This window comes from Phocoena phocoena, chromosome 3 (assembly GCF_963924675.1).
Source record: "Phocoena phocoena chromosome 3, mPhoPho1.1, whole genome shotgun sequence".
NCBI classification, from domain to species: Eukaryota; Metazoa; Chordata; class Mammalia; order Artiodactyla; family Phocoenidae; genus Phocoena; species Phocoena phocoena.
Window position 1 is genome coordinate 16477200 of NC_089221.1, and position 19605 is coordinate 16496804.

General features: G+C 36.0%; 1 protein-coding gene across 2 annotated transcripts in view; it reads right to left on the minus strand.

Annotated features, from left to right (window-relative positions):
- Nucleotides 1–19605, minus strand: part of CDH18 (cadherin 18) — a 330861-nt gene that overhangs the window by 63149 nt on the left and 248107 nt on the right. For both annotated transcript variants that reach the window (XM_065874393.1, XM_065874394.1), the window contains one exon: nt 17026–17162. In XM_065874393.1, the coding sequence (XP_065730465.1) occupies nt 17026–17162 (137 nt within the window). The remainder of the gene's footprint in view (nt 1–17025; nt 17163–19605) is intronic.

Genomic DNA, 19605 nt, shown 5'->3' on the forward strand with positions numbered 1-19605 from the left:
CAATGATCAAGGGATTGATCAAAAAAGAAGATATAACAATTGTAAATATTTATGCACCCAACATAAGAGCACCTCAATACATAAGGCAAATACTAACAGCCATAAAAGGGGAAATCGACAGTACCACATTCATAGTAGGGGACTTTAACACCCCACTTTCACCAATGGACAGATCATCCAAAATGAAAATAAATAAGGAAACACAAGCTTTAAATGATACATTAAACAAGATGGACTTAATTTATATTTATAGGATATTCCATCCACAAACAACAAAATACACATTTTTCTCAACTGCTCATGGAACATTCTCCAGGATAGGTCACATGTTGGGTCACAAATCAAGCCTTGGTAAATTTAAGAAAATTGTAATTGTATCAAGTATCTTTTCTGACCACAACGCTATGAGACTAGGTATAAATTACAGGAAAAAATCTGTAAAAAAATACAAACACATGGAGGCTAAACAATACACTACTTAATAACAAAGTGATCACTGAAGAAATCGAAGAGGAAATCAAAAAATACCTAGAAACAAATGACAGTGGAGACATGACGACCCAAAACCTATGGGATGCAGCAAAAGCTGTTCTAACAGGGAAGTTTATAGCAATACAATCCTTCCTAAAGAAACAGGAAACATCTCAAATAAACAACCTAACCTTGCACCTAAAGCAATTAGAGATAGAAGAACAAAAAAACACCCCAAAGTTAGCAGAAGGAAATAAATCATAAAGATCAGTTCAGTAATAAATGAAAAAGAAATGAAGGAAACAATAACAAAGATCAATAAAAGTAAAAGCTGGTTCTTTGATAAGATTAAAAAAAAAAAGATAAACCATTAGGCAGACTCATCAAGAGAAAAAGGGAGAAGAATCAAATCAATAGAATTAGAAATGAAAAAGGAGAAGTAACAACTGACACTGCAGAAATACAAACGATCCTCAGAGGTTACTACAAGCAACTCTATGCCAATAAAATGGACTACCTGGAAGAAATGGACAAATTCTTAGAAATGCACAACCTGCCAAGACTGAATCAGGAAGAAATAGAAAATATGAACATGGTAATCACAAGCACTGAAATTGAAGCTGTGATTAAAAATCATCCAACAAAAAGCCCAGGACCAGATGGCTTCACAGGAGAATTCTTTCAAACGTTTAGAGAAGAGCAAATACCTATTCTTCTCAAGTTCTTCCAAAATACAGTGGAGGGAGGAACACTCCCAAATTCATTCTACAAGGCCACCATCACCCTGATATCAAAACCAGACAAGGATGTCACAAAGAAAGAAAACTACAGGCTAATATCACTGATGAACATAGATGAAAAAATCCTCAACAAAATACTAACAAAAAGAATCCAACAGCATATTAAAAGGATCATACACCATGATCAAGTGGGGTTTATTCCAGGAATGCAAGGATTCTTCAATATACGCAGATCAATCAATGTGATACACCATATTAACAAATTGAAGGAGAAAAACCATACGGTCATCTCAATAGATGCAGAGAAATCTTTCAACAAAATTCAACACTCATTTATGATAAAAACCCTCCAGAAAGTAGGCATAGAGGGAACTTTCCTCAACATAATAAAGACCATATATGACAAACCTACAGCCAAAATCATCCTCAATGGTGAAAAACTGAAAGCATTTCCACTAAGATCAGGAACATGACAAGGTTGCCCACTCTCACCACTCTTATTCAACATAGTTTTGGAAGTTTTAGCCACAGAAATCAGAGAACAAAAGGAAATAAAAGGAATCCAAATCAGAAAAGAAGAAGTAAAGCTGTCACTGTTTGCAGATGACATGATACCATACATAGAGAATTCTAAAGATGCTACCAGAAAACTACTAGAGCTGAACAATGAATTTGGTAAAGTAGCAGGATACAAAATTAATGCACAGAAATCTGTGGCATTCCTATACACTAATGATGAAAAATCTGAAAGTGAAATCAGGAAAGCACTCTCATTTACCATTGCAACAAAAAGAATAAAATATCTAGGAATAAACCTACCTAAGGAGACAAAAGACCTGTATGCAGAAAATTATAAGACACTGATGAAAGAAATGAAAGATGATACAAATAGATGGAGAAATATACCATGTTCTTGGATCAGAAGAATCAACATTGTGAAAATGACTCTACTACCCAAAGCAATCTACAGATTCAATGCTATCCTTATCAAACTACCACTGGCGTTTTTCACAGAACTAGAACAAAAAATTTCACAATTTGTATGGAAACACAAAAGACACCGAATAGTGAAAGCAATCTTGAGAACGAAAAATGGAGCTGGAGGAATCAGGCTCCCTGACTTCAGACTATATTACAAAGCTACAGTAATCAAGACAGTGTGGTACTGGCACAAAAACAGAAATATACATCAATGGAGCAGGATAGAAAGCCCACAGATAAACTCATGCACATGTGGTCACCTTATCTTTGATAAAGGTGGCAGGAATGTACAGTGGAGAAAGGACAGACTCTTCAGTAAGTGGTGCTGGGAAAACTGGACAGGTACATGTAAAAGTATGAGATTATAACACTCGATAACACCATACACAAAAATAAACTCAAAATGGATTAAAGACCTAAATGTAAGGCCAGAAATTATCAAACTCTTGGAGGAAAACATAGGCAGAACACTCTATGACATCAATCACAGCAAGATCCTTTTTGACCCACCTCCTAGAGAAATGGAAATAAAAACAAAAATAAACAACTGGGACCTAATGAAACTTAAAAGCTTTTGCACAGCAAAGGGAACCATAATCAAGACCAAAAGACAACCCTCAGAATGGGAGAAAATATTTGCAAATGAAGCAACTGACAAAGGATTAATCTCCAAAATTTACAAGCAGCTTATGCATCTCAAAAAAAAAAAAAAAAAAAATCCAAAAATGGGCAGAAGACCTAAATAGACATTTCTCCAAAGAAGATATACAGACTGCCAACAAACACATGAAAGAATGCTCAACATCATTAATTGTTACAGAAATGCAAATCAAAACTACAATGAGATATCATCTCACACCAGTCAGAATGGCCATCATCAAAAAACCTAGAAACGATAAATGCTGGAGATGGTGTGGAGAAAAGGAAACACTCTTGAACTGCTCATGGGAATGTGAATTGGTACAGCCACTATGGAGAACAGTATGGAAGTTCCTTAAAAAACTACAAATAGAACTACTATATGACCCAGCAATCCCACTACTGAGCATATACACTGAGAAAACCATAATTCAAAAAGAGTCATGTACCAAAATGTTCATTGCAGCCCAGAGATGGAAACAACCTAAGTGTCCATCATCAGATGAATGGATAAAGAAGATGTGACACATATATACAATGGAATATTACTCAGCCATAAAAAGAAACGAAATTGAGCTATTTGTAATGAGGTGGATGGACCTAGAGTCTGTTATACAGAGTGAAGTAAGTCAGAAAGAGAAAGACAAATACCATATGCTAACAAATATATATGGAATTTAAGGGAAAAAATGTCATGAAGAAGCTAGGGGTAAGACAGGAATAAAGACACAGACCCACTAGAGAATGGACTTGAGGATATGGGGAGGGGGAAGGGTAAGCTGTGACAAAGTGAGAGAGTGGCATGGACATATATACACTGTCAAACGTAAAATAGACAGCTAGTGGGAAGCAGCCGCATAGCACAGGGAGATCAGCTTGGTGCTTTGTGACCACCTAGAGGGCTGAGATAGGGAGGGTGGGAGGAAGGGAGATGCATGAGGGAAGAGATATGGGAACATATGTACATGTATAACTGATTCACTTTTTTATAAAGCAGAAACTAACACACCATTGTAAAGCAATTATACTATAATAAAGAAGAAAAAAAACAAAAAAGATGTACCCTAGGACATGGGATCTGAGGAGCTTAGACTTGCCAGCCTCCATAACTGCAGGAGCCAATATAAGCCAATTCATCAAAATGAATTGATTGATTCAGAATTATTGATTCTGAATCCTGTTGATTCTGTTTCTCTGTAGCACCCTGAATAATACAAGTACAGTTGACAGCAGAATGCAGGTTAATCTTTACTCATCTCAAGGCTGAATCCATGAATTATCTGCTCTATGAAATCTTCACTGGTCCTATTAGAGAGATTAAGTCACCATGTTTTCATGTTTCTCTAGTCCCTAAAAAATTGATCACTAAAACTCCCTCTGGCAAGAGCATTGCAATCACAACTAACTGCTGAACAATCATCAACAGGAAGATACTGGAACTCACCAAAAAACATATCCAATATCCAAATACAAAGGAGAAGCCACAATGAGATGGTAGGAGGGGCACAATCACAAATAAAATCAAATCCCATAAATGCTGTGTGTGTGACTTACAAACTGGAGAATGTTTAAACCACAGAAGTCCACCCATTGGAGTGCAGGTTCTGAGCCCCACGTCAGGCTTCCCAACCACGGGGGCTGGCAATGGGAAGAGGAATTCCTAGAGAATCAGACTTTGAAGGTTACAGGGATTTGATTACAGGACTTCAACAGGACTAGGGGAAACAGAGACTCCACTCCTGGAGGTCACACACAAAGTAGTGCGCACACTGGGACACAGGGCAAGGAGCAGTGACCCCACAGGAGACTGAACCAGAGCTACCTGCTAGTGTTGCATGGTCTCCTGCAGAGGCGGGGTGTGGCTGTGTCTCACTGTGAGGAAAAGGACACTGGCAGCAGAAATTCTAGGAAGTACTCCTTGGTATGAGCCTTCCCAGAGTCCTCCATTAGCCCCACCAAAGAGCCAGGTAGGCTCCAGTGTTGGGTCATCTCAGGCCAAACAACCCACATAGAGGGAACCCAGCCCCACCCATAAGTAGACAAGCAGATTAAAGTTTTACTGAGCTCTGCCCACCAGAGCAACACCCAGCTCTACCCACCACCAGTCGCTCCCATCAGGAAACTTCCATAGGCCTCTTAGATAGCCTCATCCACCAGAGGGCAGACAGCAGAAGCAAGAAGAACTACAATCCTGCAGCCTGCGGAACAAAAACCACATTCAGAGAAATATATACAAAGTAAAAAGGCAGAGGACTATGTACCAGATGAAGGAACAAGACAAAGCCACAGAAAAACAACTAAATGAAGTAAAGATAGGCAACTTTCCAGAAAAAAAAAATCAGAATAATGATAGTAAAGATGATCCAGGACCTCAGGAAAAGGATGGAGGCAAAGATCGGGAAGATGCAAGAAATGTTTAACAAAGACCTAGAACAATTAAAGAACAAACAGAGATGAACAATAAAACAACTGAAATGAAAAATACACTAGAAACAATCAATAACAGAATAACTGAGGCAGAAGAACAGATAAGTGACCTGGAAGACAGAATGGTGAGATTTACTGCTGTGGAACAGAATAAAGAAAAAAGAATGAAAAGAAATGAAGACAGCCTAAGAGACCTCTGGGAAAACATTAAACACAACAGTCGCATTATAGCGGCTCCAGAAGGAGAAGAAAGAGAGAAATGACCCGAGAAAATATTTGAAGAGATTATAGTTGAAAACTTCCCTAACATGGGAAAGGAAATAGCCACCCAAGTCCAGGAAGCGCAGAGAGTCACAGGCAGGATAAACCTAAGGAGAAACACACTGAGACACATAGTAATCAAATTGGCAAAGTTAAAGACAAAGAAAAATTATTGAAAGCAGCAAGGGAAAAATGACAAATAACATACATGGGAACTCCCATAAGGTTAAGACCTGATTTCTCAGCAGAAACTCTACAAGCCAGAAGGGAATGGCATGACATATTTAAAGTGATGAAAGGGAAGAACTTACAACCAAGATTACTCTACCTGTCAATGATTTCATTCATATTCAATGGAAAAATCAAAAGCTTTACAGACAAGCAAAAGCTAAGAGAATTCACCACCACCAAACCAGCTCTACAACAAATGCTAAAGGAACTTTCCTAAGTGGGAAACACAAAAGAAGAAAAGGAACTACAAAACCAAACCCATAACAATTAAGAAAATGGTAATAGGAACACACATATTGATAATTACCTTAAACGTGAATGGATTAAATGCTCCGATGAAAAGACACAAGCTCGCTAAATGGATACAAAAACAAGACCTATATATATGCTGTCTACAAGAGACCAACTTCAGACCTAGAAACACATACAGACTGAAAGTGAGGGGATGGAAAAATATATTCCATGAAAATGGAAATCAAAAGAAACTGGAGTCACAATACTCATATCAGATAAAATAGACTTTAAAATAAAGAATGTTCCAAGAGACAAGGCAGGACACTACATAATGATTAAGGGATCAATCCAAGAAGGTATAACAATTATAAATATATATGCACCTAACATAGGAGCACCTCAATACATAAGCCAAATGCTAACAGCAATTAAAGAGGAAATTGACAGTAACACAATAATAATGGGGGACTATAACACCTCACTTACACCAAGAGACAGATCACCTAAACAGAAAATTAATAAGGAAACACAAGCTTTAATTGACACAGCAGACCAGATAGATTTAATTGATATTTATAGGACATTCCATCCAAATACAGCAGATTCCACTTTCTTCTCAAGTGCGCATGGAACATTCTCCAGGATAGATCACATCTTGGGTCACAAATCAAGCCTCAGTAAATTTAAGAAAATTAAAATCATATCAAGCATCTTTTCTGGTCACAAAGATTAGAAATCAATAACAGGGAAAAAAAAACCATAAAAAACACAAACACATGGAGGCTAAACAATACATTACTAAATAACCAAGAGATCACTGTAGAAAGCAAAGAGGAAATCAAAAAATACCTAGAGACAAATGACAATGAAAACACTATGATCCAAAACCTATGGGATGCAGCAAAAGCAGTTTTAACAGGGAAGTTTATAGCAATACAAGCCTACCTCAAGAAACAAGAAATATCTCAAATAAACCATCTAAACTTATACATAAAGGAGCTAGAGAAAGAACAAACAAAACCCAAATTTAGCGGAAGGAAACAAATTCTAAAGATCAGAGCAGAAATAAATGAAATAGAAACAAATAAAACAATAGCAAAGATGAATAAAACTAAAAGCTGGTTCTTTCAGAAGATAAACAAGATTGATAAACCATTAGTCAGACTCATCAAAAACAAGAGGGAGAAGACGCATATCAATAAAATTAGAAATGAAAAAGAAGGTACAACAGACACCACAGAAATACAAATCATCCTAAGAGGCTACTACATGCAACTATATGCCAATAAAATGGACAATCTGGAAGAAATGTACAAATTCTTAGAAATGCAGAACCTTCCAAGACTGAACCAGGAAGAAATAGAAAATATGAACAGACCAATCACAAGTAATAAAATTGAAACTGTGATTAAAAATCTTCCAAAAAACAAAAGTCCAGGACCAGATGGCTTCACAGGTGAATTCTATCATTTAGAGAAGAGCTAACATCCATTCTTCTCAAACTCTTCTAAAAAATTGCAGAGGAAGGAACAGTTCCCAAACTCATTCTATGAGGCCACCATCACCCTGATACCAAAACCAGACAAAGATACTCTAAAAAAAAGAAAATTACAGACCAATACCACTGATGAATATAGATGCAAAAATCCTCAACGAAATACTAGCAAACAGAATCCAACAACACATTAAAAGGATCATACACCATGATCAAGTGGGATTTATCCCAGAGATGCAAAGATTCTTCAATATATGCAAATCAATCAATGTGATACACCATATTAACAAATTTAATAATAAAAGTCATATGATCATCTCAGTAGATGCAGAAAAAGCTTTTGACAAAATTCAACACCCATTTATGACAAAAACTCTCCAGAAAGTGGGCTTAGAGAGAACCTACCTCAACATAATAAAGGCATTATACAACAAACCCACAGCAAACATCATTCTCAATGGTGAAAAACTGAAAGCATTTCCTCTAAGATCAGGAACAAGACAAGGATGTCCACTCTCACCACTATTATTCAACATAGTTTTGGAAGTCCTAGCCATGGCAATCATAGAAGAAAAAGTAAAAGGAATACAAATTGTAAAAGAAGAGGTAAAACTGTCACAGTTTGCAGATGACATGATACTATATATACAGAATCCTAAAAATGCCACCAGAAAACTACTAGAGCTAATCAATGAATTTGGTAAAGATGCAGGATATAAAATTAATGCACCAAAATCTCTGCCATTCCTATACACTAATGATGAAAAATCTGAAAGGGAAATTAAGGAAACACTCCCATTTACCATTACAACAAAAAGAATAAAATACCTAGGAATAAAACTATCTATGGAGACAAAAGACCTGTATGCAGAAAACTCTAAGACACTGATGAAAGAAATTAAAGATGATACAAACAGATGGACAGATATACCATGGTCTTGGATTGGAAGAATCAATATTGTGAAAATGACTATACTACCCAAAGCAATCTACAGATTCAATGCAATCCCTATCAAATTACCAATGGCATTTTTTACAGAACTAGAACAAAAAATCTTAACATTTGTATGGAGACACAAAAGACCCTGAATAGCCAAAGCAGTCTTGAGGGAAAAAAAAAAACGGAGCTGGAGGAATCAGACTCCCTGACTTCAGACTATACTACAAAACTACAGTAATCAAGACTATATGGTACTGGCACAAAAACAGAAATATAGATCAATGGAACAGGATAGACTGTCCAGAGATAAACCCATGCACAAATGGTCAACTAATTTATCACAAAGGAGGCAAGGATATACAATAGAGAAAAGGCAGTCTCTTCAATAAGTGGTGTTGGGAAAACTGGACAGCTACATGTAAAGGAATGAAATTAGAACACTGCCTAACACCATACACAAAAATAAACTTGAAATGGATTAGAGACCTAAATATAAGACCAGACACTATAAAACAGAGGAAAACACAGGAAAAACACTCTTTGACATAAATCACAGCAAGATCTTTTTTGATCCACCTCCTAGAGTAATGGAAATAAAACCAAAAATAAACAAATGGGACCTAATGAAATGTAAAAGCTTTTGCAAAGCAAAGGAAACTACGAACAAGATGAGAAGACAGCCCTCAGAATGGGAGAAAATATTTGCAAACGAATCAACAGAAAAAGGATTAATCTCCAAATCATACAAGCAACTCATGCAGCTCAATATCAAGACAATAAACAACCCAATCCAAAAATAGGCCAAAGACCTATATAGACATTTCTACAACGAAGACATAAAGATGGCCAAGAGGCACATGAAAATATGCTCAACATCACTAATTATTAGAGAAATGCAAATCAAAACTACAATGAGGTATCACCTCACACCAGTTAGAATGGGTCTCATCAGAAAATCTACAAGCAACAAATGCTGGAGAGGGTGTGGAGAAAGGGAACCCTCTTGCACTGTTGGTGGGAATGTAAATTGATACAGCCACTATGGAGAACAGTATGGAGATTCCTTAATAAATTAAAAATAGAATTATCATATGACCCAGCAATCCCACTACTGGGCATATACCCAGAGAAAACCATAATTCAAAAAGACACATGCACCCCAGTGTTCATTACAGCACTATTTACAATAGCCAGATCACGGAAGCAAACTAAATGCCCATCGATAGACAAATGGATAAAGAAGATGTGGTACATATATACAATGGAATATTACTCAGTCATAAAAAGTAATGAAATTGGGTCATTTGCAGAGACGTGGATGAATCTAGAAGCTGTCATACAGAGCAAAGTAAGTCAGAAAAAGAAAAACAGATATCATATATTAAAGCATATATGTGGGACCTAGAAAAATGGTACAGATGAACCGGTTTGCAGGGCAGAAATTGAGACACAGATGTGGAGAACAAACATATGAACACCAAGGGGGGAAAGTGGCATGGGGGGTGGGGGAGTGGTGGTGGGATGAATTGGGAGACTGGGATTGACATATATACACTAATATGTATAAAGTGGATAACTAATTAGAACCTGCTGTATAAAAATAATATTAAATTTAAGAATTAAAAAAAAGAAAACATCACCACAGTAATTATCCATAATGCAATTATTTGCTTAACTTATCTTTTGCATTAGACTCTTAAATTCCTCAAAGACAAAATAATACCCTCAATATCATTAGTGCCTAAAATACTACACTACCTAGCAAGTATCATTTATTAATATATTCTGAGTGAGTTAGTTAAGGTATACTTTAGGACCAAAATGGTAAAGTATACCATACCAAAGTACTGGAATGGTAGCCAAGGAAGTAGAACATTCCAAGAGGAGAGAGGATGATTAGTACAGTCAAACAACACAAACAAATCAGGGGAGGTAAGAAATGAAAAGTACTCATTGGTTTAGCTATTGGGAAATGATGAACACAATGGCAGTTTCTGAAAATCACTTAGAATGAAACTATACATTATCCTGAGCTGAGACATTAACATGGAAATTGAGGGAGATGAGAGCTAGTCACTTGAAAAATATATTAAGAACTACTTATTGAGTGGCTACTAGTGCTATTATTTTACTTAGGAGTCATATAAAAGGAAAAGTAAGTGATGACATATAAGTTTGAAAGAATATTTATTATCCTATAAAAAAATAATACCCCCAAATTTTACAGATATTTTAAGGTTATGGTAGGTAGAATTCTAAAGGTGCCAGCACATGATTTCTGTCCCTTGGTTATTCAACTAAACACTAATCTGGATACTGTTGTGAAGGAATTTTGCAGGTGTAATTAAAGTCCCAAGTCAGGTGACCTTAAAACACAAAGATTATTTGGGTGGGCCTGACCCAGTTGGGTGAAAACCACTGAAAGCAGAGACTTTCTCCAGATGGTAGCAGAAGAGAAAATTAAATAGATTCAAGCATAAGAAGGATTTGACACACTGTTGCTTGTTTGAAGAAGGTAAAGGAATGCAGGCAGCTTCTAAGAGGAGGGAACTGCCTCAGCTAACAACCAGAAAAAGAATGGAGCCCTCACACCTACATCCTCAAGAAAGTGGATTCTGCCAACCAGGAAAATGAGTGTGAAATCAGATTCTTCCCTGGAGCCTTCAGATAAGAGCCCAGCCCAGCTGACATATGATTTCAGTCTTTCCAGATTTAAAGCAGAGAACTCAGTTGAACACTCCTGGACTTCTGACCTAAAGAAATCATATGATTATTTGTTACACATTAATAGAAAAGTAATAGAAGTTACCAAATAGCTCCATTATGGATTATATTGTTACATGTAACATAAATGTTCCACAGGTATTTTTTGAGAAAGTACCCTTCCACCAGAACTGTGATATGTGATAATAAGACATCACTTTCTATTTCCCTGACCAGACACATATTGAATTTATCTGATTATTAGTGTATTCTTTAAAATTGTGAAAATAATCTTATGTCTCAGAATGAATTTTTAAAATAATAGAATAAACCTCAATCAGTTAAAATACCTGACCAGTACTTGGGTTCAATGGACAACAGCTGCCACAGAGGGTCATATTAGAATAAGCACAGATCTAGGAACCAAAATATTTAGATTCATATTTTATGTAAGTCTCACTTTCCTTTCTCTTATAAAATGAGAAAATATGTGTCTTCTCTATTTCACAAAAAATTTTGTTAGGATGACATGGCTGTAAAACACACCATACAAGTGCAAATAGCTGCTAGTTATGTTTAGCTGCAGTAGTAAAAGATATCACAGACCAGACCCAAGTTTCCTGCCTTTCCTGCATGACTGGGCAGCTGAATAATCACTTTGACCTAGAACCACAGGATGAAAAAAGGCAGAGCCAAACATCATGTAATTAACAGCCACATTGCATCTGAACCCCACCTGAATGCTCAAAGGATGCCCACTTCAGCTGTGACACCCTCAGCTTTCACACTGGTCCTCTAGCAGGAGGCCTGTTCACCTGAAGGAAAGACCAATATTTTGTTTTTGTTTTCTTTTGCACAGAGGTGCTTTGCTCTTATTTTCTCTTAAATCCTGGTGCATTGCTTCATCTGCCCAGAGAAGGAACATTTCTCTTCTCTTAACCCCTAGGTAGGCTAAACAAGTATTTTAAAACCTTAACTTCTAATTTTAATTCCATAGAACAACAGTCTCCTCAAAACTGTTACATTAAGGTTTTAGAAAATCCCATTTCTGCTCTTGAAAGACAATGTCAATAGAATGAGAAGATAAGACACATACTGGGAGAAAATATTTGCAAAAGACACATCTAATAAATTAGTTACACAAAACATGCAAAGGAGTCAAAATTAAACATTAAGAAAACAAATAACCTGATTAAAAAATGGGCCAAAGACCTTAATAGATACTTCACCAAAGAAAACGTACACATGGCAAATAAGTATATGAAAACATGTTTCACATATATGTCATCAGGAAAGTGCAAATTAAAGCAAGATACTACTACATATCTATGAGTGGCCCAAATCCAGGGAAGACTGACAATACCAAATGCTGGTTAGGATGTGGAACAATGGGAACTCTTATTCATTCATATCTGGTGGCTATTCAAACTGGCACAGCTGTTTCAAAAGACGTTTTGTCAATTTCTTATAAAACTAAACATACGCTTACCATATGATCCAAGGAGTGCACATTTTGTATTTACCAAAGGAGCTGAAAATTTCTGGCCATACAAAAAACCTACACATGGATGCTTATAGCAGGTTTATTTCATCATTGCCAAAACTTGGAAACAACCAAGATGAATTCATCTTCAGACAATGAATGGATAAACTCTGGTACATGCTGACAATGGAATATTATTGAGTACAAAAAAAGTGAGCTATCAAGACATAAAAAGACATGGAGGAAACTTCAATCCATATTACTAAGTGAAAGAAGCCAACCTGAAAGGCTACATACTGTATGATCTCAACTACATGACATTCTGGAAAAGGTAAAACTATGGAGTCAATAAAAAGATCAGTGGTTGCCAGGGGTAGGGATGGGGAGACATGAACAGGTACAGCACAGATTTTTAATGCATTCACATTACTCTGTATGATATTATATTGATGGGTTTATGCCGTTATACATTTATCCAAAGCCATAGAATAAGGAGTTAACCCTAAATTAAACTATAAACATTGGTTGGTTATGATGTGTCAATGTAGGTTCATCAATTGTAACAAATGTATCACTCTGGTGGGGGAATGTTGATAGCAGAGAAAGCTAAGCATGTGCAGGTGCAGAGAATATATGGGAAGTCTCTGTCCATTCCTCTCAAGTTTGCTATGAGCCTAAAACTGCACTAAACAAAATAAAGCCTTTAAAAAGATCCTGTAGGAAAAGTATCCAAAATAGAAAATACTTTGATGACATGGCTCATGTTAAAGTAAATGCTTACAAACAATTGTACGCGGAAGGGCACCCAACTCTATTTAATAGGCACTTAGGCTAAGCAATCAGTAAGTGAATGTGAGCTTTTCCAGACACAGTCTCCCAATATGGCTATAAAATCTTAACTAGTGCTCGTTCTTTCTACATACCTGTTTATGATTAGGATTAAATTATATTTTAGTAGTGCTCATTGAGGAGTCTCTAAGGCTTCTTTATTACCATCTATAAAATTCAGGATGTTACTCTTTACTGTACTGTTTTACTTAGTAGATGTGTATTAACTCATTTCCCATGTGAAATACTAGCAGATAGTAAAAAAAAAAAAAAGGAAAGAAAAGAAAAAGAATGTAGTAAGTACATATTTAAGACGTTACTTTAGTAAAAATGAACATTTCCTTTAGTAATGATTGCAAATAATATAATTTTCATGATATACTTGAAGTCATGTATATTTATAAATTAGCTTCTACTTGATACAAATATTATTTGGGCTGAGGTGAGATTTAGAAGTGATCTAAAGTATGGCTTCTGATCAAAATACCTCTGGAGTTAAACTTGATGTTATTTTAAAATAAGTTCCTATTCTATCTGACAAGCAAATATCATTCTCTCCAGGGATTCTCCCCTTCCTTCTTCTGTACATGGAACCTGTTCTCAAGAAGAGCTACACAATATTTTTGGAAACTTCAATGTCTCCACCACATCTACTTCAGTATATCAATCCATTTATTCTTTTATTTTAAAACTAATTTTAAACGAGCCTTTATCATTTGAAAGCTATTTTATTGTACTTGGGTGACTAAGAACATGCAAATCTAGACCTAGTCTGATTATTTTGAAAATGAAAATTAACCAGAATTATAACAAATGAACCCACTCATGTATTCTTTATAACACTCACTTAAAAGTAATTTTTCAGCACAGTATTTCTCTTTGAAAATGCTTATTTTCAAAGGGAAATACTGTGCTGAAAAAATATCTAAATGGAAACCACTTGAGTTGATTTTTCAGATGAGAAACATGAAAAATTCAGGTGGAATAGAAAAGACTGGAGTAGGGCTTCCCTGGTGGCACAGTGGTTGAGAATCTGCCTGCCAATGCAGGGGACACGGGTTCGAGCCCTGGTCTGGGAAGACCCCACATGCTGTGGAGCAACTGGGCCCATGAGCCACAGCTACTGAGCCTGCATATCTGGAGCCTGTGCTCTGTAACAAGAGAGGCCACGATAGTGAGAGGTCCGCACACCACGATGAAGAGTGGCCCCCGCTTGTCACAACTAGAGAAAACCCTCGGACAGAAACGAAGACCCAACACAGCCATAAATTAATTAATTAATTAATTTTAAAAAATAGCAGATACCAAGAAATGGGATGAGGGAGATTAAAAAAAAAAAAGACTAGAGTAGTTTAATTACTGATTTGTGATAAAGGACATTATAAAAGAGCATAAACCACAATGAGTTATCAGCCCACACCCACTAGAATGGTTATGGTCAGTATGTAATAATAAACACTGGTAATAATATAGAGTAATAGGAACCCCCATATTGTGTTGTTGTGAATGTAAAATTTAGCCACTTTGGAAAACAGTCTGGCCGTTCATCAAAATTTTAAATATAGTTTCTTTATGACCCCGCAATCCCACTCCTAGGTATATATCCCAAAGAAATGAAAACTCATCCACACGGAAACATTCATATTAATGCTCTTAAGAGCATTCTTCAAATTAGGCAAAAAGTGGAAGCAACCCAAACATCTATCAAGTGATGAATGGATAAATAAAATGTGGTATAACCATATAATGGAATATTTTTTAGCAATAAGAAAGAAGGAAATACTGATACATGCTACAATGTGAATGAACTTTGAAAATATCATGCTAAGTGAAATAAGCCAGTCACAAAGGACCATGTGTTATTGATTATTTTATATGAAATACCAATACAAGGCAAATCTATCACTATAGACTGAATGTTTATATCTCCCCAGAATTCAGAGTGGACCGCTCATGAGTGAGATTAGTACCCTTATAAAAGAGACTCCAGAGAGATTCCTTGCCCTTGCTACCATGTGAGTACAACACTAGGAGACAGCCATCTATGAACCAGGAAGTGGGTTCTCACCAGACCCCAAATCTGTTGGCCCCTAATCTCAGATTTCCAGACTCCAGAACTGTGAGAAAAAAATGTTTGCTGTTTAAAGCACTCAGTTTATGATATTTCGTTATAGCAGCCTAAACAGACTAAGACACCTATAGAAACAAAAACTAGATTAGTCGCTTCTTGGGTTGAGGCATGGGGAAGGGGGAGTAGAGAGTGATCACTAAGGGGGACAGGATTTCTCTTTTTTTTTTTTTTTTTTTTGCGGTACGCGGACCTTTCACTGTTGTGGCCTCTCGCGTTGCGGAGCACAGGCTCCGGACACTCAGGCTCAGCGGCCATGGCTCACGGGCTTAGCCGCTCCACGGCATGTGGGATCTTCCCGGACCAGGGCACGAACCTGCGTCCCCTGCATCGGCAGGCAGACTCTCAACCACTGCACCACCAGGGAAGCCCAGGGATTTCCTTTTGAAGTAATGAACACATTCTAAAATCAATTGTGGTGATTGATGCACAGCTCTGAATTTACTAAAACTCATTAAACTATACACCTTAAAACGGTGAATGGTATGGTATGTAAACTATTTCTAAATGAAGTTTTAATATTTTAAAAATGTCTTATACCTTCTGAGGGCAAAAGAAAGAGAGAGCATAATTTTATTTTACATAGCTTTATTTTCTAACATGAAGTTTTCCTAAATTTTAACATTTATAGTTCACTCATGAGTATGTTGGAATCTTTTAAAATGTATATGTAAGCTGGGTATACTATACTATATATAATATTAAACTTAGGGCAATTTGTACCTTTCACTTATTTCTCAACATTTAAAGAAAGACTTCATTTTCTTGACAGTAGCCCATTTTCCTAAAGCTTTATTCTAATTTCATTTGAAGACAGTTATGCATATTTTTTTGAACTCAGAGATAATTGTTGACATTTATACTTTTTAAAAAAAACTTAGGTGTTTAGCACAATGCAATGCTCTGGATGAGGATGGAACAATGGCCTTCCTCAGTTGTATACCATGTGCGTCTCTTGAAAAGAACTTAGACCTGCCTGTTGAAATTCCAAGAGCTATTCTTTTGCTATAAAATTTCTAAGTGTTAATTGAAGCTTGAGGAAGGGTGTTATATTGATAAAGTTATTCAAGTAAAATGTTAGATTTTCGTTTCTTCTCTTTATATTCCTAAACTGCTCCACCGTATATGAAGTATACTTCTTCTACTTAAGTAAGACATAAGCACATGACAAAGCAAGTCTCATAATTAAGAAGAGAATTAAATATTTTGACTCAGTGATGCAGACTAAGTGTTCTGTGATGCCAATTTTCTATCACTATGTGGGGATTAAAGTAAAGAAAAAGGTATACGCTTTATTCACTGCATCTGACAATGAGTAACTGTATCTACTATATTCTGTGCACTCTGCTAGATCACGGCATAAAAAATAGAAATCATGATAGCACTGCTCCAGAGAAAGTCTCAGCATAAATCTTCATGTATAAGTGACATCTTTCCTATGGTACATAATGTAAAGAAATTTACCATTTTCTGAAGCAGCAACTGTGATGTTGTACCATGGAGTTTCTTCTCTATCAAGAACCTTGGTAGTCTTAATGGTCCCAGTGTTGGCATCAATGTTGAAAAACCTGTCATCTTCAGCATTGTAGTCGATGAAGTATCTAGAGAAAAAAAAAAATTGGATACTCTTTTACTTGATGCTATAATGAAGAAAAGAATACTGAACCAAGGGAGGTATTAAATCTACTATACTCAAATATTGAAATATGCATTTTTACTTCCCATATTTGGCCCTTAAGATTTGTCCCCTGTTTTATATTTGCATAGAAATGATATCAATTATTTTTCTGTCAGTCCTTAATTAAGGTTTAATTCAATTACTAATTCAAAAAGTTAAAAATCAAAACACTAAACTCCATGCATAGAATAGTAGGTAGTAGATAGCAAAAACACAGTAATTAATAAGGGAAGGATTAAAAAAACTGCCTCTGTGAAGACCATAGTACATTAAGAAAAAAAATAAACCTTTAATGAAACTTCTCATTGCTCTATGTACAATGTTTTTAGGATAACAGATGTCAAAGATTAATTTATCTTGGAATTTCATCATAGCTGAGGTTTGAAGATAAATACAAAATGAAAAACAAAACATTTTAATTAATGACCATTGTGTCTCCATCACCTAGAAACTTGTTTGGTCAAAGAATGAGAAAATAAACAGGAAGTAGTTTGCATCCTCAGCCACAAATCTTCTTCCCTCACTAGTTCATGTAATTTTGTAGGGCTCTCTTCTATTAGGTTTGGCCTCCAGCTTACTTTGGCAATAGAATGAGTTGAAAGTGATGGTGTTCTGTTCCACATTTGGGTCTAGATTTCATGAGACTTAAAATTTTTCCTCTTATGCTCTGCCACTACCATAAGAAGCACATTCCAGGGCTAGACCACTGGTTCCCAGAAGAAAGATGAGCCCTCAAGGCAGAGTTGTCAGCTTCCCATCCTAGAGTAGAGCTACCTAGTAAATGAGCAAATGTAGGAATGAATGTTCTGGAGATTAGCAGACTTGGTAAAGAGAGGCCAGCCTAGTTCAGCTGTTCCTTAGCTAACTCACAGACACATACACCATGGTTATACATGCCTTTTTCCTATACCCTGAGTTTTGGGGTTTTACATTATTCAGCAGCAGTTAATTAACATAAATGTGAATAAATAATACAGTCAACAATCATCATATGTTCTAGAAATGTTCCAAACTATTCCTAAAACAATTTAATGAGTTTTTTTTCTCCTCAAACCTCTAATACTTCTTCCCTCATCATTAATCTTAGCTTAAGTGACATTTCATCTACACCTGAAGAAAAAAAGATGAACTATTATGTGAAAAGTGCAAGGTGCAGAATATTTGAATAGAGGGAACTAAAGTGTAAAGATCCAAATTAAAGAAAAAGCTTGACTTGGTTTGAAAACAGATAGGTGTCTCAGTATAGATGGCAGAATGAATGAAGTGGATGGCTAGGGCATAGGACAAGCAAGTCCTATAGCACATGGTAAAGAGTTTTAATTTTTTTTTATAAAATCAATGGGAAAACATTTTTAACAAAGGAAATAACGGATCTATTTACATTCTGGAAAAATGACAGTGGCTGCTTTGAATCTGGGATTATAGAATGTTGAAAACAATTCAGAAAAGAAATGATGTCATCATGGACAAAAGTAGAAAAATTAGAAGAAAATTAAGTGTATAAAATAGTGCTATATATTGACTACAACCTATAAAGCTTTTTGTTGTAGTGGCATTGGTAAAAAGAAGAAATTACAAATGACTCAATTTTTGTGTTGTATCTGTATATTTGATCTAGCATATAATTAATAAGCCCATTCATGGAGCTGGATAAAAAGTTAGGGGAAAGATTCCCTTTGGGAGAAAAAGAGTTTGGGAGAAATCAATGATTTTGACATGTTATATCTTAGATGTCAATTAAATAAACATATGGAATAAAAAGAAGAAAATTAGAAATGAGTGTGGAGTTCAAGTGTACTTTCTGAACAGGAAATATAAATTTGAGATAGATCAGCCTAAATGTAAAATAATGGGAACAATCTCATCTGGGAGAGAATTGTAAGAGAAAAGGAAGGGAAAGATTGAGCAGTACAGCATCCAGTCTTTTAAGTCTAAAGCAGTCCAGCATCTGAATAGGAGAAGGTACCAGCAAAAGGAGAGGAACAGCCCAGGGGAGAAGGAAAACTGGGAGGGAAAGGAGGCATAGAAGTCAAGAAAGGAGGGTTCTAAGTGGACAGCTGAGGTAAAATTTATTAAGTTTAGTAGGGTTAGTAAAGGCTGAATTGGAGTTGACAGGATGGACATCATTGGTTAATTTGAAAAGAGTAGTTTCAATAAAATATGAAAGGATGGAAGTTTTACTGTAGTGGATTCTAAAGTATATTGAATGTGAATATAGGAAATCCATGAGTCCTGAGACTTTATCGGATAATAGTACCTGAAGTAAAGGTGAGAAAAATGGTGCCTTATGTCATCAGAGAAGTGGGTTCAACAAATTAATTTTTTTCTGATATGGGAAATATTAGTCACTGTCTTTGTTGAAGAAT